The 25,300-nt window shown below is 41.9% G+C and overlaps 2 protein-coding genes across 3 annotated transcripts in view; both read right to left on the bottom strand.

Annotated features, from left to right (window-relative positions):
* The window catches only part of LOC106607650 (protein sel-1 homolog 1), a 44,679-nt gene extending 39,729 nt beyond the window's left edge, over nt 1–4,950 (bottom strand). For both annotated transcript variants that reach the window (XM_014204823.2, XM_014204824.2), the window contains exons 1-2: nt 4,360–4,950; nt 4,074–4,117 (exon numbers count right to left, since the gene is read on the bottom strand). In XM_014204823.2, the coding sequence (XP_014060298.1) occupies nt 4,074–4,117; nt 4,360–4,447 (132 nt within the window). In that variant the 5' untranslated portion in view covers nt 4,448–4,950. The remainder of the gene's footprint in view (nt 1–4,073; nt 4,118–4,359) is intronic.
* A 654-nt stretch (nt 4,951–5,604) lies between these two features.
* LOC106607651 (activator of 90 kDa heat shock protein ATPase homolog 1) lies at nt 5,605–24,501 on the bottom strand. The gene is made up of 9 exons (XM_014204825.2): nt 24,068–24,501; nt 12,804–12,994; nt 10,432–10,514; nt 9,785–9,902; nt 9,595–9,686; nt 9,018–9,143; nt 7,907–8,008; nt 7,751–7,802; nt 5,605–6,104 (listed from the first exon to the last, which is right to left on the bottom strand). The coding sequence occupies exons 1-9, from the start codon at nt 24,145–24,147 to the stop codon at nt 5,932–5,934; spliced, it is 1,017 nt and encodes a 338-aa protein (XP_014060300.1). The 5' UTR covers nt 24,148–24,501; the 3' UTR covers nt 5,605–5,931.
* Nucleotides 24,502–25,300: the final 799 nt, after the last annotated feature.

The following is a 25,300-nucleotide window of genomic DNA, read 5'->3' as shown; positions in this document are numbered from 1 at the left end:
GGTCCAGACATCAGAGAATGTTGACGAATGGGAATATGTTGTTTTAAATTATACTGTCAACCCTCCATAGAAAACCTATTTAAATCATAGAAATGTAGATAATCGAATAGACATGACAATTTGAGTTGACATTCAACAGTGGGTGGACCGTTGGCCATCTTTGTGGTAGTAATCAGAAGTTACAATTTCAATTCAATGTCAATGGTGTACCTGATACACAACAGTGGTCTAAAGGGATAGGTCCATTCTATTGCTATGATTGAAATGACACCCACCCTGTATTCAAGAGCATGATGTCTCAACCGATGGCAGGCACAACACAAAAAAACTTAGATGACATAAAATAGGATATAAGCTACAACCTACGCATATATGAAGTTCGCGTTTTTATATAGACGTTAATGGTTAAATCAAATGGCAATTCTTATGATTTAAAGATGGTTGTCACACTTTCATACTCTGTTTGTAACCCTTTAAATGATAAACTCAAGTGTTTATCTTTTCCAGTGATCAAGACATGGATGTCTAATGGTAGGGTAAGGTATGCAAAATGAGTCATTCAGGTCCATGTTTAGGCAACAATCAACAAAAGTAACATTCCGACCGCTTCTTCTATGAGCAAAACAAGTTTTGTTTAAAACAAATGGCATGCTGTCAAAAAGAGATTGAATTCAAATGGATTAACCCCTTTGACTGGGCTGAGCTGGAGCTGACCTCCCGTAGGGGTTGGACCGCCAAGAGACCAGAGTTGGCTAATTGGGATGTTGGGTTGGACCGCCAAGAGACCAGAGTTGGCTAATTGGGATGTAGGGTTTGCGCATAGCCTGAAGGTAGCAGTTCTCACTGCTGCTCAGTAGGCAAGCACCACGGATGTAATGATGTGAGCTTCGACTGGAAGCCAGGTGAGGGGTGACATGAGAGAATTTAGGAAGGTTGAACACCAGATGGGCTGCAACGTTCTGGATAAGTTACATGGATTTGAAGGAACAAGTGGGAAGCCCAGCCAACAGAGACTTGCAGTAATCCAGACGGGATATGACGATTGCCTGGAATAGGACCTGCGCCGCTTCCTGTGTGAGGCAAGGTTGTACTCTACGGATGTTGTAGAGCATGAACCTGCAGGAACGAGTCACTGCTTTGATGTTTGCAGAGAACAATAGGGTGTTGTCCAGGGTCACATCAAGGTTCTTTGTACTCTGTGAAGGGAACACTGTGGAGTTGTCGACTGTAATGGAGAGGTCTTGGAGAGGGCAGGTCTTCCCCGGGAGGAAGAGCAGCTAAGTCTTGTCGAGGTTAAGCTTGAGGTGGTGGGCTGAAATCCAAGCTGAGATATCTGCCAGGCACTGAGAGATGTGAGTCGCCACCTGGGAGTCTGAAGGGGGGAATGAGAAAGGTAGTTGAGTGTCATCCGCATAACAATGATAGGAGAGACCATGAGAGGATGTGACGGAGCTGAGTGACTTGGTGTATAGAGAAAAGAGGAGAGGGCCTAAAACCAGATCAGAAGCAACCCGCCAGGTAGGATGCATTCCAAGTGTGTGAAGAGCCCGAGACACCCAGCTCTGAGAGGGTCGAGAGGAGGATCTGGTGGTTCACAGTGTCGAATGCAGCGGATATATCTAGGAGGATGAGAACAGAGGAGAGAGATTCAGCTTTGGCAGAGCGGAGAGTGGTCAGGGATGAGTTGATGAGGGAAGTGAGGAATGGGAGAAGGTCTCCAGAGATAGTCTAGAGAAGGGAAGAGGTGATGGGGTTGAGTGGACCAGTTGTCAGGCGGCTTGACATCAAGTCGCAGAATTTCATCTGGAGAGAGAGGGGAGAAAGAGGTCAAGACGTAGGGTAGTTCTGTGTGAGTGGGACCAGTGGCTTTAGTAGGCTGACTGAATTTTTTTTTAAGTTGACAAAGTAATCTGCAGAGAGGGAGGAGGTAGGGGGAGGAGGTGGAGGATTAAGGATGGAGAAGGTGTCGGGGTTGGAGTTTCCCAGGGTTGGAGGCCAAGGCTTGGAATTTAGAGTGATAGAAAGTGGCTTTAGCAAAGGATACACAAGAGAAGGTAGAGAGGAGGGTGGAAGGATGATAGGTCCTCTGGAAAGTTTAGTTTTCCTAAATTTTTGCTCAGCTGCCTGCAGCCCTGTTCTGTAAGTCAGCCACAGAGCAGAAGGGGAGGGTCGAGCCGGCCGGGAGGAAAGGGGACAGTGTAAGTGAAAAGAGATGGAAAGAGAGGAGAGTAGGGTTGAAGATGCAGAGTCAGGAGACAGGAGGGAGAAGGATTTAGTGGAAGGAAGAGATGATAGAATAGAAGAGAGAGCGAAGATTGCGACGGCATAATGAATCTATCCAGTCTATCAATATATGACATGTACAGTGTATTCGGAAAGTATTTAGACCCCTTGACTTTTTCCACATTTCGTTACGTTACAGCCTTACTCTAAAATGGATTTAAAAAAATAAAATTTCAAAAATCCACACACACAAGACCCCATAATGACAAATACATTTTTATACATTTTTGAAAATGTATACTTTTTTTAAACAGAAATACTTTATTGAAATAAGTATTCAGACCCTTTGCTGTGAGACTCATCCTCGACATGTTTCTACAACTTCATTGGAGACCAATTATGGTAAATTCAATTGATTGGACATGATTTAGAAAGGCACACACCTATCTATATAAAGGTCCCACAGTTGACAGTGCATGTAAGAGCAAAAACCAAGCCATAAGGATGAAAGAATTGTCCGTAGAGCCCTGAGACATGATTGTGTCGAGGCACAGATCAGGTACCCAAAAATGTCTGCCGTATTGAAGGTCCCCAAGAACACAATGGCCTCCATCATTCTTAAATGGAAGAAGTTTCAAACCACCAAGACTCTTCCTAGAGCTAGGCGCCCAGCCAAACTGAGCAATCAGGGGAGGAGGGCCTTGGCCAAAAACCCAATGGTTACTCTGACAGCTCCAGAGTTCCAGAAAGACAACCATCTCTGCAGTACTCCCCCAAGTGGCTCCCGAGTGGCGCAGCCGTCTAAAGGCACTGCATCTCAGTGCAAGAGGCGCCACTACAGTACCTAGTTCGAATCCAGGCTGCATCACATCCGGCCGAGATTGGGAGTCCCATAGGGCGGCGTACAATTGACCCAGCGTCGTCTGGGTTTGGCCGTCATTGTAAATAAGAATTTGTTTTTAACTGACTTGCCTCCAGTCAGACCTTTATGGTAGAGTGGCCAGACGGAAGCCACTCCTCAGTAAAATGTACATGACAGCCCACTTGAGAAACAAGGATTTAACTCTTTGGCCTGAATGCCAAGTGTCACGTCTGGAGGAAACCTGGCACCATCCCTACGGTGAAGCATGGTTGTGGCAGCATCACGCAGTGGGGATGTTTTTCTGCAGAAGGGACTGGGAGACCAGTCAGGGAAAGATAAACAGAGCAAAGTACAGAGAGATCCTTGATGAAAACCTGCTCCAGAGCACTCAGGACCTCAGACTAGGGCTAGGTTCACCTTCCAACAGGACAATGACCCTAAACACACAGCCAAGACAACGCAGGAGTGCCTTCGGGACAAGTCTCTGAATGTCTTTGAGTGGCCCAGCCAGAGCCTGGACATGAACCCGATCTCTGGAGAGACCTGAAAATAGCTGTGCAGAGACACTCCCCATCCAACTTGACAGAGCTTGAGAGGATCTGCAGAAAAAAAATGGGAGAAACTCCCCAAATACAAATACAGGTATGCCTAGTTTGTAGCGTCATACCCAAGAAGACTCAAGGCTTTAATCGCTGCCAAAGGTGCTTCAAAGTACTAAGGGTCAGAATACTTATGTAAATGTAATATTTCCGTTTTTTAAATTTTATACATTTGCTAAAATGTATTAAAATCTGTTTTTGCATTGTCATTATGGGGTAGATTGTAGATTGAGGGGGGGGGAAACAATTTAAATCAATTTTAGAAGCTGTAACATAAAATGTGGATAAAGTCAAGGGGTCTGAATACTTACCGAATGCACTGTATATATTGCTTGTTACATCAAGGTACCTATCTGAACCTAGGGCTAGTGAAATGTGTTTATAGCTACCTTCAATTCAGGAGCATGATCATGATTCCCCTGTAGCTCTTCATCTGCAGAAAGACAACAAAGAAAATGTAATTGATTAGGCATTGTGCATCAGTTGACAATCCAAACACTTTTCGTTAAAAAAAAAACACCACTTCGTAGGAAGAAAAAGTACTTTCCTACAAACAGTATTGATAGTTTGCGCCTCAAAAAATGTAAACAAGCTTACTATTGCTAGCGTTACAGAATCTGTCAAATTGTATCAACTATGACAGATGACATCTACCCGGCTGACGTTAAGACTTACCAGCTGCTGTTCCGTGTGAGAAAAATATAAGGAGAATGACCAGGGACAAAACCATCCTCGAAGTCTTGAATGACCCTTTAAAATCCATTTCGATTACAAACTAACGACTGCTAGCTAGTTACTTTAGTTAACGAAGTTAGCTCCGTGGCTAATGCTAGTTATCCACTTACAGGATTCTTCTTCTCTTGCATACGCTGCTAACTAACATTCATGAGCCCAAAGCCCACGAAATAAATATTTGATAGCAGCATAGGGTATGTACACTGTTTTTTTTTCTTAACGATAGCTAGGTCATGCTTTTTTACTGCTGACATGGAAGATATTTAGCTGGATAGCTAGCATGTTAGCTAAACAAAATACCTAGTTTCGATATGCTTTGAGATAAATGTTTCGTTAGCTAAGGTAACTGTACGCGTTCCTGGTCTTTGAAGCCTGTTGATAAATTGCAACGCTGTGCTGTTATACCGTTCGCAGTTTTAATCAGACAACACAGCTAGCTAAACTACCCTGCCTTGAACGCCACTTCCTAATCTCTCCGACAGACTAATCCTAGCACGCGTTGGCTGACATTGACCAAATGTAAAGACGTCATCCAATCGGGTGTGTAAACACAATTACGTTTCTTGCGTGCACCGTAGACGGGGTTGCACAAAATGTTTCCGCCTGTGGACATAATTCGTGTACGTTTTGTGTTGCATAAAATGTATTTGGCACGTCAAAAAGAGTAATCAGTACTAGTCTTAGCATAATTACGTTTAAGTAATTTAGCAGACGTTATCCAGAGCGACTGACAGGAGCAGTTAGGTTTAAATTCGTTGCTCAAGGGTACATCGACAGATTTTCCCACAGTCGCCTCGTGGATTCAAACCGGTGACCTGTTGATTACTAGAAGAATGCTCTTAACCGCTTGGCTACCTGCATAATGGGTATGATAGTCTATATATTCCCTTGGAATAATATATTGAAAATATAATTCAAAACCTTTTGTAATTAATTGTACCTCCTGTTGTCCATATTTAAAGTGCACTGCAATTTGTTTTGATGTCTGTTTAACAAATCACTAAGAATATCAAGCGTGAGGCAACCTTTTTTCCATAGTAACATCACTGGACATCGGGTAGCCACTAACCAGTCGTCTTGCAGTCAGTCATTAAACCCACAAGACATAATTCCATCACTGGACATCGGGTAGCCACTAACCAGTAGTTTTGCACAATCAGTCATCATTAAACCCACAAGACATAATTCAGTAAAAATTGCATTTATTTCAGCATGACACTTCAAAATGTGCAGAATTGGATAGAGAATACTAATCATTAATTCCAAATACTGTCAGCGCGTAAATATACTGTCATTCGAGTGATTGTTTCTACATCTCCTTTGCGTAGACTCAGTGAGTTAAGCAGACCTCAAAGGAAGCCTTGAACCACTGACCCTTACACTGCAAGCCAGTCTTCCAAGTGGAAAAGGCACCCAGTATGGCTAGTGCTACAAGACAGTGTCAAAGAGAGTATTCATTCATATTAAATAATCAGGTTCTCTTTTTTTGTTCATGACTTAGAGGAGTCAATCTCAGTAGAGTCGGGCCCCGAATCCAAAAGTTTGTTTGATGGCTTCAAAGTAGTATCTCTTCCAACCCTCCTTCGTCCTATCCTCCTCTCCAGTAGGGACATCTTTACATTCCAGCTTCAGCTCAGTCTCATTGCCTCGATCCTTCATGTTTAGAGTGATAGTCGCATAGTGCTCTGGAAGAGGGAAATCAGAGTAATTTGTTGCAAAAACAATATATCCAAGCCATTTATGTTACTATCCAGGGTTTCTCAAGTCCAGTCGTGGGTCCCCAACAGGGTATGCAGGCTTTTGTTCCTGCCCAGTTAACACACACCGGATCTAACCAATCATCAAGCCTGTGATTAGTTTAATCAGGTATGTTAAAATCAAATCAAAATGTATTGGTCGCATCAACAGATTTACAGGTGTTATAGTTGATGCAGCGAAATGCTTGTTACTAGCTCAAACAGTGCAGTTGAATCAAATGTTTTTATAACTAAACCAAGATTGAATCGACAAGCTGTGGTCTAATGGGAACAAATGAGTGATAGTGGGCAGAACAAGCAAAGAGGTGGGCAGAGCCAAGCACGCGCAAGCAATATCCTATTGGCGCGTTCCAGTATATCTGCATATTTCCGTTAAGGAACACCTACACTGAAGTGCACAATAACTCAATTTGCCTTTGCACTCCTAAGCAGCGCAATTTTTTTTTTTTACTTTTGCAAACGGTAAATTCCACAAAACTCTGTCCACAACAGATTATAGTTTTAGGAACAGGAAACTGTATTGAGATCAAATGTTTAATTGATGAGAAAATGTACAGAATGTCAGCCAAAATCCATCTCGTTCCATCTTCTCCCACTGCCCGCCAGTGAGCTCGCTATCGCTTCCATACAAAATTTGGTTGTGAGCGGAAACGCCAACAGGATGCTTCACATTTATACATCCAGTGAAATATCGGTCTCATTGTTCTATCAGTGGTAGAATGTCTAGCAAATACCAAACAAATACACAAAAGAAATCAAAAAATGTCAGAACTCGTCCAATTAACAAATCCATAGTAGATATCACGTGAGCAATGTCAGAATCCAGAATATAAATACAATGCTTCAGAAAGTATTCACACCCCTCGACTTTTTCCACATTTTGTTGTTACAAAGTGGGAATCCAATGGATTTGTCCACAATCTACACAAAATACTCTCAAAGTGGAGGGGAAATTATAGAATTTGTAATACATAAAAATAAAAAAACACATACTGTATCTTGATTAAATAAATATTCACCCCCCTGAGTCAATGCATGTTAGAATCACCTTTGGCAGTGATTACAGCTTTAAATCTTTCTGGGTAAGTCTATAAATTTTGCACACCTGGATTGTACAATATTTGCACATTATTCTTCAATAAAATTCTTCAAGCACTATCAACTTGGTTGATCATTGCTAGACAGCCATTTTCTCTGATTCTGATTCTCTGGATTAACTGTCTCGGAAGGGAGAATAACAATGATCAAGTGTCCTCTCTTCCCGTGTAACACAGGAGATGTGGTGGTGGAATTTCGGGAGAATTCTCCTCAGATTTCCTTTGTTAAAGTCCTCATCAACAATAAATGCGGTTTCCAGTTTGCTCAATGAGTGTTATCCTTAGTTCTAGGATGAAACAAAAGCCTGCAAAACCTGTGGGTCCCCAGGAGCTAGTTGAGAAAGCAGTTAGTGTTGTAGAGATTACCTGTATAAGAAATACCTAAGTGGAGACATGCTGAAATTAAAGTTGATATTGAAAGTTGCTGAGGTTAAAAGGAGCACACACAAAATCAACAGAGCAAGTGGGGAAACCTACCACATGGCCAGGTCTTGAACCTCCATTTCATAACAATCTTCTCATCTGGGACCTAAGAAGTGGAAACAAAGACTACAGTTAGATTTTGATATTCTTCCACAATGGGTTACGATTGACAGATAACAAACATGATCTCAAGCAGACACGTGTCCTCACCAGCTCTGTAAACTCTCCGTTGACACTCCCCTCTAGCAGCTGAAACTTCCCTCCTTTTTCTCCGTCGACCACAGCTGCAGCATGGGTGAACGCCTGGACCATCTGCATTACCAGAGAGGAGACCAGAGGAGTCAAATCAGCAATGATTCCTACAAGCCGTCAGCCAATTGTAGTCATGATTCAAAAGAGTTATGGTCCACCAATTTAAAAGTAGGTGGACATTATCTTACAATAGGCAACATTTCTGACCCGGAAGTAATCTACACAGAGTTTAAGTCTAGTTCACTGAGGTTGCTCCTCGTTCCCAATTGAAAGCAACAGTAAAATCCAACATTGGATATAAGAGTGAATCAAAAATGTTTGCACTGGTGAAATTATTTGCACTAGTGAAGTACCGCAGGGGGAAAAAAGGATATCAAAACCCTTTCTTTAGAAGGCAAACTAGCACATGCACTCAATGATATTCTTACTCTACATTATTAGGTCAACTAAGCTTGTTAATGACATGGAAAACCCTGCTTTACTGCTTCACCCAAACTCGGTCCTCGGGACCCCAAGGGGTGCACGTTTTGGTTTTTGCCCTAGCACTACACGGCTGATTCAAATAATCATCATGCTTTGATAATTTGAATCAGCTGTGCAGTGTTAGGGCAAAAACCAAAACATCCACCCCTTGGGGTCCCAAGGACCAAGTTTGGGAAACGCTGCAATTAAGCCTCTCTGCATCTCACCATTGCCAAACTATGGTTGTTTCAATACTCTAAAATGGCATCCTTTCCTACTTCCTCAGTGAATGGGAAAAGACTGGAAAGGGGAACCGTTTAAGAACTAAAACGGAAGCAAACAGAGCAAATGGAACGAAACGGAGATGGACCCAACTGAATTTGTCCAATAGAAACTCCTGTTTTTGTTAAAAGGTTTTCGTTTGGAGTAAACAGTTACATTTGCAAAACATTTTGCAACAGACTATACGTTTAGCAACAGAATCTGCGTAATGAATATACTCCTGGAGTATATTTTGGTCATGTAGTGTATTACTTCCAACTGTTATGCCTGACCCGATAAGTGATGTTCGAGGAAAGGACAAGGAAAAGACTACTTGACCACCCACGTTCTGGTTGATGAAGGTTCTGTACAGCTCATCAGGTGAGGTGAGGAAGGTCTCCTTGAGACTAAACTTGCAGGTTGAAATCTTGACCCCTGTGCTGGATGGTGGAGCAGAAGCAGAGGGACCAATCTGGGGACATACAACAGACAAGCATGATCATGAAGTCCCAGTATTTGTACCTTAGGTGAAGCTCACGTAATACTCGATAAGCCTGAATACTTGGAAGTTGAGTAAATACATTTTGGAATGGATTGTGGCGCTTTACATTGTATGAAGGGCGGTGGGGATGAACTTCACAGTTACATTTTTGCAGATAAAAAAAAAGCATTAATTTCTTTGTTTTGCTAATTGGACTCTTCTTGAACACAACATGTATGGAACATTCCTTACACTGTTATTGCTAGTTGGGTTTTAAATCATTACCCCCTTGATACATTGGCTGCGTCCCAATTCTTCTCCTTTTGTTTGTATTGGATTGATGTAAACATTAGCTGGAAGTTTCCACCATTGTTAAATCCATAACGGAAGAGATTGATGTTAGAGAATCAGGGCGTAAGGTAAGAAGGCAACTGCTACCCACCTGGGTTTTGTCAACTTTGACCTTAGTCTGCGAAGGCTGTGGCTTGCTCGCCGCCCCATTCGCCGTGGGGAGGATCATGCCCTGAGTGAACTCTGCAATCATCGGAAAAGTTCAATTTCAACTAGTATCAAGCTGAACTATCGCCTATAAACAGGCAATAGAGTTAAATAGATTTGAATAAAGGCCTCACCCGATTTCAGGTGGCCAACATAGCTCCCCAGGGCAGCTCGCACTTTCTTTGCTCCCTCCTTCCTCATGAGTTCGGTGAGAGGTGTATTGGGTTCATCCTTGCAAAGAACCACACTGATCTGTGCCCCCCCCCCGCAAAAAAGAGAGCATAGACTATACAAATTGTTATGTTAGGTGTGGTCTTGTTCTACCCATATAAAGGTAGTGCAAAGAAATAAACTTAACTCCCTTTGGGCCCACGGATATAGACTAGATGTTGTTGGTGCTCCTATTGGAGAATGGTGTTGGTGCTACAGTTGGAAGTCAGCAGTGATGTTGCCATTACCAATTACTATCAATACAATTTCTTGAATGTTTAGTTTTTCTTTCCATCATTGTTTATTTTTGTCTTTTTTTTTATTTACTTTTTTGTGATGTCCTTGTATGAAGCCTTGGTGGGGTGGGTGGGAGAGATGGATGGGGGGGGAAAGGGACTAGGGATGTTGTACTGTTTTCAATGTCTCTGTTCTCATATCTGCAAATTGTTAAATAAAGTAGAAAAGAAACAAATGTAACTTTTCAGGAGTAACTAACATTACAACCAACAGTTAGCAGCTGTCGATTAGCCTGAAAGAGCATGATCCTGAATGGCATTCTGTCATAACTTACATCTAAGTCGTCCATGTCATTTTCATCAGAGAGGTTGGGAACGTCAATGTTCCCTTTGTACTTGATTCCGGTTTTTGATGTTCCTGAGGGAGGGAGGGAGGGAGGGAGGGAGAGAAAAGGATGTCGAAGCCTACTTTGAAGAAGACAGATACTATGACAACCCACCCACTTCTCACTGAACCCCTGGGTCTTTGTGTACGGGAGAATATAGATGTCACCACCGATAAATCTACGACTATCGAGAATTTCAATAATCATTTTTCTACGGCTGGCCATGCTTTCCACCTGGCTACACCTACCCCGGCCAACTGCTCTGCACCCCCCACAACAACTTGCCCAAGCCCACCCCCCACCCAAATCCAGATAGTCGATGTTCTGAAAGAGCTGCAAAATCTGGACCCCGACAAATCAGCTGGGCTAAACAATCTGGACCCTCTAAAATTATCCACCGCAATTGTTGCAACCCCTATTACTAGTCTGTTCAACCTCTTTCGTATCGTCCGAGATCCCCAAAGATTGGAAAGCTGCCGCGGTCATCACCCTCTTCAAAGGGGGTGACACTCTAGACCCAAACTGCTACAGACCTATATCTATCCTACCCTGCCTTACTAAAGTCTTCGAAAGCCAAGTTAACAAACAGATCACCGACCATTTCGAATCCCACCGTACCTTCTCCACTATGCAATCTGGTTTCCGAGCTGGTCATGGGTGCACCTCAGCCACGCTCAAGGTCCTAAATGATATAACCGCCATCGATAAGAGACATTACTGTGCAGCCGTATTCATCGACCTGGCCAAGGCTTTCGACTCTGTCAATCACCACAACCTTATCGGCAGACTCAATAGCATTGGTTTCTCAAATGACTGCCTCGCCTGGTTCACCAACTACTTCTCAGATAGAGTTCAGTGTGTCAAATCGGAGGGCCTGTTGTCTGGACCTCTGGCAGTCTATGGGGGTGCCACGGGGTTCAATTCTTGGGCCGACTCTTCTCTGTATGCATCAATGATGTCGCTCTTGCTGCTGGTGATTCTGATCCACCTCTACGCAGACAACACCATTCTGTAAACTTCTGGCCCTTTTTTGAACACTTAACAAACCTCCAGACGAGCTTCAATGCCATTACAACTCTCCTTCCGTGGCCTCCAACTGCTCTAAAATGCAAGTAAAACTAAATGCGTGCTCTTCAACCAATCGCTGCCCGCACCCACCTGCCCGACTAGCTTCATTACTCTGGACGGTTCTGACTTAGAATATGTGGACAACGACAAATACCTAGGTGTCTGGTAAGACCGTAAACTCTCCTTCCAGACTGACATTAAGCATCTCCAATCCAAAGTTAAATCTAGAATCGGCTTCCTATTTCACAACAAAGCCTTCTTCACTTATGCTGCTGCCAAACATACCCTCGTAAAACTGACTATCCTACCGATCCTTGACTTCGGCGATGTCATTTACAAAATAGCCTCCAACATTTTACTCAGCAAATTGGATATAGTCTATCACAGTGCCATCCGTTTTATCACCAAAGCCCCATATACTACCCACCACTGTGACCTGTATGCTCTCGTTGGCTGGCCCTCGCTTCATATTCGTCGCCAAACCCACTGTCTCCAGGCAATCTATAAGTCTTTGCTAGGGAAAGCCCCGCCTTATCTCAGCTCACTGGTCACCATAGCAGCACGCGCTCCAGCAGGTATATTTCACTGGTCATCCCCAAAGCCAACTCTTACTTTGGCCGCCTTTCCTTCTAGTTCTCTGCTGCCAATGACTGGAACGAATTGCAAAAATCACAGAAGCTGGAGTCATAGCTCCCTCACTAACTTTAAGCATTAGCTGTCAGAGCAGCTTACCGATCACTGTACACAGCCAATCTGTAAATAGCACACCCAACTACCTCATCCCCATATTGTTATTTATTTTTGCTCTTTTGCACCCCAGTATCTCTACTTGCACATCTATCACTACAGTGTTAATGCTAAATTGTAATTATTTCGCCACTATGGCCTATTTATTGCCTTACCTCACTAATCATACTACATTTGCACGCACTGTATATACATTTCTCTATTGTGTTATTGCCTGTACGTTTGTTTATCCCATGTGTAACTGTTGTTTTTGTCGCACTGCTTTGCTTTATCTTGGCCAGGTCGCAGTTGAAATTAGAACTTGTTCTCAACTGGCCTACCTGGTTAAATAAAATAAATAAAAGTTAGTCTCATCACCATGGAAACGAGTGTTAAGCTGCACTTAGTTTGGCTCAAAACCCTCTGTGTTTCAATCAAAATGTGGGATACTTTTAGCAGAAAACATCTTACTATATGTTCAACATGAGTTCCATACAGAGTGGTGTGAGAGAGTGTGCTGCACTCACCGGTCCACGTCGCCTTGACATTCCACTCGTAGAAGTAGATGAGCTTTCCCTTGCGGTTGTTGATGGACGCCTCGCCGTCCAGCTTCGGGACGTCGGTGACCTCGCAGCTCCCCTCGGGGCCCTCCACGCGCAGCCCCAACAGGAGCTCCTTCAGCTTGTCTGTCGACCAGCCTGTCACATCACGCTCCGTCCTGTAGGGACACGCAATGAATTCATATATTCAACTGGGTTGTGTTCATAAGGTCACACAGTCACCCAACAAAGCATTCTGTAACAGAAACAAGCAATTGTTATTGGAGAATTTCCCTGTTTCAGACCTCTCATATTTTGTGCCTTGTGTAATGAACTAGTAAAACTGTGATATGGTAATTTAGCTGTCAGCATTGGCACCGTGACATGTTCAGTATGTGTGGCCCGTGCGGGTATCAAACCCACAACCCAGGTATTGCTGGCACCATGCCAGCAAAGCTCCATTGTAGCAGTGTGTGCATAGCCCTAGATGGACTCAAAAGAAAGTAATCCGTTTCAATAACATATTCTTAGGCAAGTTAATTTTTCCTTCAGAACTATAGTTCAATTGGGTTTATTTACATAATAAATATACATTGTCTTCAGAAAGTAAGTCACACCCCTGGACCTTTTCCATATGTTGTTCAGCTACAGCCTGAATTTAAAATGGGTTCAATTGAAATGCTTTTATCACTGGCCTACACACAATACCCCATAATGTCAAAGTGGATTAAAAAAAAAAACTAATAAATTAAAAGCATTCAATCCCTTTTATGTCAAGCCTAAATAAATTAAGGAGTAAAAACTTGACTAACAGTCACATACTAAAATGCATGGACTGTGTGCAATAATAGAGTTTAACATGAGTTTTGAATGACTACTTCATCTCTGTAACCAACACATACAGATACTTTTAAGGTCCCTCAGTTGGACAGTACATTTCAAACACAGATTCAACCACAAAGACCGGGGAGATTCTCCAATGCCTCTTAAAAGAAAAGGGGACCTATTGGTAGATATAATAGCATGGTGAAGTTAATTACACTTTGGATGGTGTATCAATACACAGAGTCACTACAAAGATTCAGGCATCCTTCCTAACTCAGTTGTTGGAGAGGAAGGAAACCGCTCAGAGATTTCACCATGAGGCCAATGGTGACTTTAAAACAGTTAGAGTTTAATGGCTGTGATAGGAGAAAACTGAGAATGGATCAACATTGTAGTTACTCCGCAATACCAACCTAATTAACAGACTGGAAAGGAAGCCTGTACAGAATAAAAATATTCCAAAAACATGCATCCAGTTTGCAACAATGCACTAAAGTAATACTGCAAAAAATGTGGCAAAGCAATTCACTTTCTTTTTGTCCTGAATACAAAGTGTTCAAATGCAACACATTACATAGTTTCACTCTCCATTTTTTTAAGCAGTGTTGCCTGTTTGTCATTGACCGGAGAGTGTTAAGATAAAAAAAAAATAATAATAATTAACAGCAACGGAACAGAGCTAAGCACAAGCAAAATGTGGAAAACCTGGTTCAGTCTGCTTTCCACCAGACACTGGGAGATGAATTCACCTTTCAGCAAGACAACCTAAAACACAAGGCCAAATCTATACTGGAGTTGCTTACCAAAAAGACAGTGAATGTTCCTGAGTGGCCAAGTTATAGTTCTGACTTAAAATCTACTTGAAAATCTCTGGCAAAACATAAAAATGTCTGACTAGCAACAAGCAACTACCACTTTGACAGAGTTTGAAGAATTTTGAAAATATATATATATATATATATATATTTATTTTTTTTTTTTTTTTTTTTTTTTAAATGGGCAAATGTTGCACAATCCAGGTGTGGAAAGCTCTTAGACCCAGAAATTAGATATTTCTGTATTTCATTTTTCAATAAATCTGCAAACATTTCTAAAACCATGTTTTCACTTAGTTATTATGGGGTATTGTGTGTAGATGAGTGGAAAAATATATTAAATCCATTTTGTATTGAGGCTGTAACAAAATGTGGAATAAATCAAGGGGTATGAATACTTTCTGAAGGCACTATTTACAATTATTTTACTTAAGGTCAGACTAAATTATCTGAGTAGTAAACAGGGAAACAATGAGTCCAAGACAGTTCACAAAAGAACATAGAGGGGGAATCATTTACTAGGATCAACTGGTTACCACCAGTGTTGAATACATTGAGCTCGTTGACAAATCAAACCACGGGATGCTTTTTCACACATTTATTTGCCAAAAAGGTCCACGGTGGGTCTGTGTAAACTAATACAAATGTATTGGAGACAGGTTTATTAATTTACTGCTATAGTATTTCTCAGATAAGTAACATAAGTAGGCCTACAGTATCACAGCGAGGTCAAACAGGTTGTGTGTGTGTGTGAATATCCTGTGTCCACAGCAACACGATTGATTATTCTCTACCCCCAGTGCATGTGGTGTACTATGGTCTTGGCCCTCGACAAAGCCACAGCCTTCAAGTTCCTCAGCGTGTACATCACTGACGATCTGAAATGGTCCCCTCACACAGAGAGTATGGTGTAGGAGGCTGAAGACATTTGGCTTGGCCTCTAAGACCCTCACAAACTTCTACAGATGCACCATTGAGAGCATCCTGTCGGTCTGCATCACCGACTGGTATGACAATTGCACCGTCTGCAACTGCAGGGCTCTCCAGAGGGTGGGGCAGTCAGCCCAACGCATCATTGGGGGCACACTGCCTGCTCCCCAGGACATTTACAGCACCTGGAGTAAAAGGCCAAGAAGATCATCAAGGACCTCAGCCACCGAACCACAGCCTGTTCACCCCGCTAACATCTAGGAGGAGGAGACAGTACAGGTACATCAAAGAGGAAACCATACGGTGAAGCATGGTGGCAGCATCATGCTGTGTGGAAGTTCTGCAGCGGCAGGGCCTGGGAGATTAGTCAGGATCAAGGCAAAGATGAAAGGAGAAAAGTACAGAGATCTTTGATGAAAACCTGCTCCAGAGCGCTCAGGACCTCAGACTGGGGCAAAGGTTCACCTTCCTACAGCACTAATGCTACACAGAGTAATCTATTCACGTTCGCATACGCCGATTCATGGACCGTCTATATCCGGGTTGCATACAGTTTATACCATAGACATTAAAACTAGTAGATAGGAATACTTGGAATGTCAGCGCTATGGAAAACTCCCGACGTCACATGAAGCCAGAAGTATTTATTGAAACAATAACAATATTACACATCAATACAGGGACATTCCTGTGAATACAACGAAAAAAAGGAAGTATTTGAATATGAAGCATGTAATATTCAGAGATGCAAACTGGTGAGGGCCCAAAAAGGTGACTTTTTTTTCACTGACACGCAAACGCGGGGATCCTTTATTTGTTGCCTTAGATTTCTAGTGACTTTTAGGCTGGAATCCCTTCTTGAAATGCAGGTTAACTGTACTAATTAAACAACAAAGAACATGATCAGTCTCGGTGTGTAAAATAAAAAGTGGCTCATGTGAACCAAACTCCTAGCTAAAAATTAAGGAACGCAATCCAATGTTATTTGTTGCCTAGACTTTACTGCAAATGACACTCAAATCCTGAGAGAAAAAAAAAACAATACACTAATATTGCAGCGATGACAGCCTTTATAATAGAAAACTTGTGATCACACACACACGCTAAATATTGCACTAGAATGAAACAAACAGGCATTCTATTTATGCTCTATTATTGTGGCCACTATAGTAGACATGGATTAAGTGCACAAGGCTACATGTGTGCAAAAGTAATATTCACTGAATAAAAAAATGTAATAATCCCCCCTCACTCACACGAAAGTGTTACAGTATGTCAAGTTCAACACAGCAAAAGCAATATCTTTGGGCTACACTGCACATTATTACATTGTACACTTTCTGCCTGTGTACATTGTTCTACAATGTGCCTGCAGCAGAACATGAGACCTTTTGTTGGCATAATTGATCTATTTCAGGCAGAGAGTACACACACCTGACATATCCCTTTTTATACTCCTTATTGAAAAAGAGGGAAAGTGTGTGGTGTTCCTTTTCACCTCTATTGGCATCCAGCTTAAAGCCAGGCCCAGCTCCACTTGATCCCTGAATCCACTTGTTTAACAAGCAACATCTAATTTTCACCTAATTCTCCCATTCTGAAAATTAACCAGAGGGAAAACATTAGTTCATTAGCTAGCTAACATTTCACACAGATTGCCAGGGTCCAGTGAGCAACTAATGTTATAGCTTAAGGAACGGCAAGGAGTCGTATAACCAGTTAATAATATAGCTAATTGGTTCCTCGAGCTAACGTTACCTCATCTGATGTTGAAACGTTCTTTTAGCTAATTTTCACACCATAAACTAAATTATTTGATCAGCCAAGTTAGCTAAAATGTTACTCAACATTTCTCTGGCTAGTTAACAGAGAATTCGATCCAGCTACTGTAGCAAGATACTTAACAATGCTAGCGTTGTAACTGGCAAACTGCCTTTCCACTCTCTTTCCAGAGCACGCGCTGATGCTGGAACTAGAAAGTTGGTTGGCTCTTCTCTTCAGTCGCGTGCAGCATTCTGTTATGTGAACGACTGGCTGAGCCCAGTCTCGAGCCTTGGATAAAGACAGTATTGCTCCAAACGCACATCACTGGTTCACTTACAGCCATTAGTGACCCAAACGCACATATTAGACAAGCCCTGCCCCCAAATACAAATCTGCACAAATTACGTAGTTTACCTACTTTGGATTTTTTTTAAACGGCAAATTTCACCAAAAGGCGACTAGTTTGCATCCCTGCATATTGCTGAATGGCACCAAAAAATATATATCAAATCGCTAAGGATCATGATGTAAGTGGCAGTAACTAGCAAAAGATCATGTTCAATGTAGTCATTAACATCCTGCCAGAGAGAGTCAACCTTAATGTCTATGGCATAGGGATCCACCGACTTGACATTTTTGGGCGATACCGATATTTTCCTTGCCAAAAACTCTGATACCGATGCCAGATTAAAAATATTTTGGCCTTAAAACTAATACAGTTAAATAGTTCACACACACACACCAAAAATTTCTTTTGTTGTCATTTATTATGCATGTCCCCATCGCCAATAAAACAATCAAAACCTATTTATTTCACTTACTTGCTGTGCTGTTTCGTTGTTCAATCGTTTCCTTCTCAACCAGGATTTCATTACATTTACATGTTTTTACATTTTAGTCATTTAGCAGACGCTCTTTTCCAGAACGACTTACAGTAGTGAATGCATACATGTCATTTCATACATTTTTTTTTCTATGCTGGCCCCCCGTGGGAAACGAACCCACAACCCTGGCGTTGCAAACACCATGCTCTACCAACTGAGCTACAGGGAAGGCATCATACATGTCAAGCAGCGACGTTTCAGCTCTGTCTGTCCGTGGCCTCTTCTGTCGTGGGTCTTCTTCCTCAGTGCACACTGTCACTGTGTCCCTTTCTATCTTGTCCAGCTGTCTAACATTTGATGTAAACCCTTTTTCTAGTCTGCATCGAAGTAGCGTTAAAGAGGCTCAGAGAGAATGCCACTGAATCGCTTGATCACAACCTCTAGTACTTTTCCGACGGTCTGTGTTGGCATTTTTGTTGAGCAGGCGTTTCAATGCCATGACAGGGTATCACGTCTGCTGCAGACGCAGTTGAGCTTATTTCTCCAGTCAGTTTTTTGAATGGAGCTATGAGTGTTCATGCTTCAAACATGTTCTCAAATGCCATTGAAATGGCAGCAGTATGAGAACCAGTAACATTCTTGAGCATGCAATACGGCTTTCCTCAGTACGAAATCCTTGTCGACCCACTGTGGTGTCAGACTTGGCATGCTCACGGGGATGACATCACTGATCCAAATGTCAGTCGTGAAGCTAATAACAGTGACGCCCATAGCAAGTAGCTCATGGATGTTTGTTTCAACAACACTGCAACTCCGGTAGGGCAACATCTGAAAAAAAGCACCTACTTGGTAATGTGTACTGGGGCTCGAGGTGCTCGACCAGTCAAGGGCAATGAATTCCATTAGCTTGGTGTAAATGGATTTCGCCTTTGAGTTGTTTCGCTGAAATTTTCTCACCCTTTCAAATGACTGCTCGACTTGAACTTGTTGGAAGTGTGTGCTTAGTTTTTTTTCCTGCTTTTGTTCTAAGTAGTCTCTGAACGTCTGGGGGTGATGCACTTTCAAATGAGTAATTAAGTTTGTGGTATTGAAAGATTTCACTTTCTCACCTCAGGAAATACCAGCACAAACGTTGCTTGTGTCCTTTTTGTTATCTTCCTTTGAAACAAAAAAAATAGATACACACTGCAGACATTGTGGGCTAGGTTGGGAATGCTGTGTTGCACATGTAGCACTGGATTCTCCGTGGCGTCATTTGTCATCTACCTACGTTATATAGGTATGCACGTCAGCTTTGACATCGGTTTTGCACATTGGCGTTAAATTAGACATCGGGCCAATGCAGATGTTGGCATTTATAGCTAATATCGTCCGGTTCCTATATGCTTACCGATTCATTGACCAATCCCATCGTGATTGGTCTGTCAGCACGGTCCTGTATGATGACAAATGAAGTCCTCAGAATGGATCACTATTTAATTAAATATATGGATTTGTAGCGAACATTCAAATAATTCACTGTGGAAACGGAACTTGATCATCATAAATACATTTTAGAGCCCAAAACGGGCGTCTGAAATGTTTTAGTTTGGCAGTTCTGGCGATCGTAATTTACATCGGCTTCCTCAGATAGACCTGGCATTTTGGAAGCGCTAGGTTGCTATGTAGCAGCAGAGCTCGTGACTTCACGCTCCAGACCAGACACTGGGGGCCTGGTTTATATGGACCAACATCACGCACACTAGCACTCACTGCGCATAGGGAGCAGCAAAGACGTCACATCATCCAAAAACACAGCAGACATTGGATGAATATAAGATGTTAATATCTTTTGATGTGAGTGATGGAAAAACAAAATTGGCATCCTCAACAATTATTTGAATAATTCAATGAATGTTTTATACCAAGGCAGTTGTGTTAAGTAACTCTGAGGAAGCACAGTTCCCGCTCAGCCCAGTCAAAACTGTTCTCTGCTCTGGCACCCCAATGGTGGAACAAGCTCCCTCACGACGCCAGGACAGCGGAGTCAATCACCACCTTCCGGAGATACCTGAAACCCCACCTCTTTAAGGAATACCTAGGATAGGATAAAGTAATCCTTCTAACCCCCCCCCTTAAAAGATTTAGATGCACTATTGTAAAGTGGTTGTTCCACTGGATATCATAAGGTGAATGCACCATTTTGTAAGTCGCTCTGGATAAGAGCGTCTGCTAAATGACTTAAATGTAAATGTAAATGTAAGTACTTAAGTTGTTTTTTGGGGTATCATTCCTTTCTTTATATTTGACAACTTTCACTTTATTCATAAAGAAGATTATGTACTTTTTACTCCATACATTTTCCCTGACACCCAAAAGTACTCATTATATTTATTTGTTTTTATTTAACTAGGCAAGTCAGTTAACCTGTTATGACTAGGGGGCAGTATTTTCACGGCCGGATAAAAAACCGTACCCGATTTAACCTGTTAGGGCTAGGGGGCAGCATTTGCACGTCTGGATAAAAAAAATGTACCCGATTTAATCTGGTTACTAATCCTACCCAGTAACTAGAATATGCATATACTTATTATATATGGATAGAAAACACTCTAAAGTTTCTAAAACTGTTTGAATGGTGTCTGTGAGTATAACAGAACTCATTTGGCAGGCAAAACCCTGAGACATTTTCTGACAGGAAGTGGATACCTGATGTGTTGTATTGACTTTAAACCTATCCCATTGAAAAACACAGGGGCTGAGGAATATTTTGGCACTTCCTATTGCTTCCACTAGATGTCACCAGCCTTTACAAAGTGTTTTGAGTCTTCTGGAGGGAGATCTGACCGAACAAGAGCCATGGAACGATGATGTCCCATTAGACACCTGGCGCGCGAGTTCATGTTGGGTACCCTCGTTCCAATACGTTATAAAAAGAGTATGCATTCGTCCACCTTGAATATTATTCATGTTCTGGTTAAAAAAGGCCCTAATGATTTATGCTATACAACGCTTTGACATGTTTGAACGAACGTAAATATATTTTTTCCCCTCGTTCATGACGAGAAGTCCGGCTGGCTTAGATCATGCGCTAACAAGACGGAGATTTTTGGACATAAATGATGAGCTTTTTTGAACAAAACTACATTCGTTATGGACCTGTGATACCTGGAAGTGACATCTGATGAAGAGAATCAAAGGTAATGGATTATTTACATAGTATTTTCGATTTTAGATCTCCCCAACATGACGTCTAGTCTGTATCGCAACGCGTATTTTTCTGGGCGCAGTGCTCAGATTATTGCAAAGTGTGATTTCCCAGTAAGGTTATTTTTAAATCTGGCAAGTTGATTGCGTTCAAGAGATGTAAATCTATAATTCTTTAAATGACAATATAATATTTTACCAATGTTTTCTAATTTTAATTATTTAATTTGTGGTGTTGACTTGACTGCCGGTTATTGGAGGGAAACGATTTCCTCAACATCAATGCCATAGTAAAACGCTGTTTTTGGATATAAATATGAACTTGATAGAACTAAAAATGCATGCATTGTCTAACATAATGTCCTAGGAGTGTCATCTGATGGAGATTGTAAAAGGTTAGTGCATCATTTTAGCTGGTTTTATGGTTTTGGTGACCCTGTCTTTGACTTGACAAAACATTACACACAACTCTTGTAAATGTACTGTCCTAACATACTCTAAATTTATGCTTTCGCCATAAAACCTTTTTGAAATCGTAAAACGTGGTTAGATTAAGGAGATGTTTATCTTTCAAATGGTGTAAAATAGTTGTATTTTTGAAAAATTTGAATTTTGACATTTATTTGGATTCAAATTTGCCGCTCTTGAAATGCACCTGCTGTTGATGGAGTGCACCACGGGTGGCACGCTAGCGTCCCACCTAGCCCATAGAGGTTAATCTGATTATTACTCCTGCCCAGAAACTAGAATATGCATATAATTATTGGCTTTGGATAGAAAACACTCCAAAGTTTCTAAAACTGTTTGAATGGTGTCTGTGAGTATAAGAGAACTCATTTGGCAGGCCAAAACCTGAGAAGATTCTGTACAGGAAGTACCCTGTCTGACCATTTCTTGGCCTTCTTGATTATCTCTATCCAATACAGGGGATCTCTGCTGTTACGTGACACTTCCTACGGCTCCCATGGGCTCTCAGAAGGCGGCAAAAAGCTGAATGGTGGCTTTGCAGGCCATGGCTGAAAAACATTAGCGCGTTTGGATAGTGGCCGGTCACAGTACTATGAGACTCAAGCGCGTGCACGAGGGGATCCCATGCTTTTATTTTCTCTCTCTTTGTACGTAAACATGCTTTCCCGGTCGGAATATTATCGCTTTTTTACAAGAAAAATTGCATAAAAATTGATTTTAAACAGCGGTTGACAATCTTCGAAGTACGGTAATGGAATATTTAGAATTTTTTGTCACGAAACGTGTCGGGCGCGTAACCCTTCGTCACCCTTGGATAGTGTCTTGAACGCACGAACAAAACGCCGCTATTTGGATATAACTATGGATTATTTTGAACCAAACCAACATTTGTTATTGAAGTAGCAGTCCTGGGAGTGCATTCTGACGAAGACAACAAAGGTAATCAAACTTTTCTAATAGTAAATCGGAGTTTGGTCAGGGCTAAACTTGGTGGGTGTCAAAATAGCTAGCCGTGATGGCTGGGCTATCTACTCAGAATATTGCAAAATGTGCTTTCACCGAAAAGCTATTTTAAAATCGGACACCTCGATTGCACAAAGGAGTTCTGTATCTATAATTCTTAAAATAATTGTTATGTATTTTGTCAACGTTTATCATGAGTAATTTAGTAAATTCACCGGAAGTTTGCGGGGGGTATGCTAGTTCTGAACGTCACATGCTAATGTAAAAAAGCTGGTTTTTGGATAAAAATATGAACTTGATTGAACAAAACATGCATGTATTGTATAACATAATGTCCTAGGTGTGTCATCTGATGAAGATCATCAAAGGTTAGTGCTGCATTTAGCTGTGGTTTTGGTTTATGTGACATTATATGCTAGCTTGAAAAATGGGTGTGTGATTATTTCTGGCTGGGTACTCTGCTGACATAATCTAATGTTTTGCTTTCGCTGTAAAGCCGTTTTGAAATCGGACAGTGTGGTTAGATAAAGGAGAGTCTTGTCTTTAAAATGGTGTAAATTAGTCATATGTTTGAATAATGGAAGTTTTGGGTTTTTTGAGGAATTTGTAATTCACGCCACGCCTATCATTGGATATTGGAGCAGGTGTTCCGCTAGCAGAACGTCTAGATGTAAGAGAACAAATTCATATTTACAATGACGGCCTACCCCGGCCAAACCCATAAGCCGGACGACGCTGGGCCAATTGTGCTCCGCCCTATGGGACTCCCAATCACGGCCTGTTGTGATACAGCCTGGAATGGACGCCTCTAGCACTGACATGCAGTGCCTTAGACCTCTGCGCCACTCGGGAGCCCAATGCTTAGCAAGACAGAAAATGGTCCAATTCGCACACTTATCAAGAGAACATCCCTGGTCATCCCTACTGCCTCTGATCTGGCAGACTTAAACACAAATGTTTTGTTTTTAAATGATGACAGAGTTGGAGTGTGACCCGGGCAATCCGTAAATTTAAAAAACAATTGTGCCGTCTGGTTTGCTTAAAATAAGGAACTTTTAATTATCCACACTTTTACTTTTGATACTTAAGTACATTTAAAAACCAATAGTTTTAGACTTTTACTCTTGTTAGTATTTTACTGGGTGACTTTCACTTGAGTAATTAATTTTTTTATTAAGGTATATTTACTTTTGCTCAAGTATGAGAATTGAGTACTTTTTCCACCACCGCCCAAAGGTGATGACTAAAGTCTATTTTTAGGCATTTTCAACTGACTTCTCTATGTGGGAGTCTGGACCGGGCGTTATTTAAACTGCAGTGCAGTACCGAAGCAAAACTGTTGTAGGAGCAGTCTAAACCGTGTTTCTACTTCCGGAACCCTTGCCTTGGTCTGATAATAGCTTGCCAGTGAGCAGGCCTTTCCAACTGCATCTCGAAAAGGCAGTGTGCTTTCTTCAACTTGGCTAACGTTACTCACCAATGCCAGTTGTTGACGTTCGTTGCATCGGCTCTCTCCTCCACGATCCAGCGTGGATCCCCTTCTCCCCATTTAGCCATGACGACAGTGGTGGCTAGCTAATGTTAGCAACAGTAGTAACTTACTATCAAACAAGCTGTACAATTGAGTCCCCGAAGCTTGCTAACTAGCTAGCTAAATGAATCGTAAATGCCGGCAACCGAAAGGAACAAACGTTATGATTAGCTAGCTAACGTTAGCAAGCTAAACCGATTAAGTAAATAGGTCGACTATTATCTAAAATTGCGTTATGCCCGTAACTATGTTCCTGAGCGACGGTTTGCCTCCTGGTTTTATGACCCTGGTCTTTCTCGAAAAATCGTTTTGCCATGCAAGGAGCTTTCGCCATTACCATATGAAGGTGGTGTACAGCTACAGACGGAAGTGACGCATATACCACCCCCCCCCCAAAAATGCAGCAGCAGAGTTTCTTCTTCGTCTGTAGAGTTGGCAGTTGGCATTAAGTTGCATTACCGCCACCAACTGGACTGGAGTGTGGAGCAGAGACAGTGAAGGTCTAAATAATGTTCACTTACAACTGAATCTACTCCTTCCTCAACATCTCTTACCCTCTCAAACAACCCTAGATCTATCACTGGCTGAGGGAGAAACCAAGGTGGGATACCAGGAAGAACAGAGTGGCTAAACTCCCTCCCAAGCAACACCATCTTGCTCGCCATGCCATTGCCTATCCACCCAAAGCTTGTACTCAGATTTCATTCATTTCCCCAGCACTCTCGGGGAGTACCTTTTTTGTAGGATATGTAACCTTACATCCTTGTACATTTACCCAATATGTCATGCTAACTATTGTCTTCTTCCCTACCTGCATCGCTGCCAACAGGGAGGTACTGAGTGCTCGACAACATACGGTATTCTTAGTGCTTGGGCCTCAATTACATTCTCTTAACCCCACTCCATTCCTGACAAGCAACGCATCACATTCAACATTTTCTTTCCTTTGACAACTACTCTGCGAACATGCTCCACCCATGCCCAGATGTTTTCCATAAAACCTCAAGTATATTTCTTCCCTGACCTTTCTTCTAGGAAAAAAAAACTTTTCTCAACTGAAAACTTAAAGCTCAACTTCACTAATCGCTTCTTGAACTCTTCTAGCTGTATGGGTAATATTTCTCCCTTTCTTCCCCAATGCCCCATCATCCACAAACAATGACCTCCCGATATCAGTCC

This window comes from Salmo salar, chromosome ssa06 (assembly GCF_905237065.1).
Source record: "Salmo salar chromosome ssa06, Ssal_v3.1, whole genome shotgun sequence".
Taxonomy (NCBI): Eukaryota; Metazoa; Chordata; class Actinopteri; order Salmoniformes; family Salmonidae; genus Salmo; species Salmo salar.
The sequence above is the reverse complement of the archived record's forward strand: the minus strand, read 5'-3'. Positions and strand labels throughout refer to the sequence as shown.

What these genes read in the sequence shown, in the direction of transcription:
- LOC106607651 (XM_014204825.2), bottom strand. Translation starts at nt 24,147, where the DNA reads ATGGCTAAATGGGGAGAAGGGGATCCACGCTGGATCGTGGAGGAGAGA. An exon ending in TGTCAAGGCGACGTGGACCG is followed by an intron (nt 10,515 to 12,803) that starts GTGAGTGCAGCA and finishes TCCCTCCCTCAG; the next exon opens with GAACATCAAAAACCGGAATC. An exon ending in GTTCAAGACCTGGCCATGTG is followed by an intron (nt 6,105 to 7,750) that starts GTAGGTTTCCCC and finishes TCCCTCTTCCAG; the next exon opens with AGCACTATGCGACTATCACT.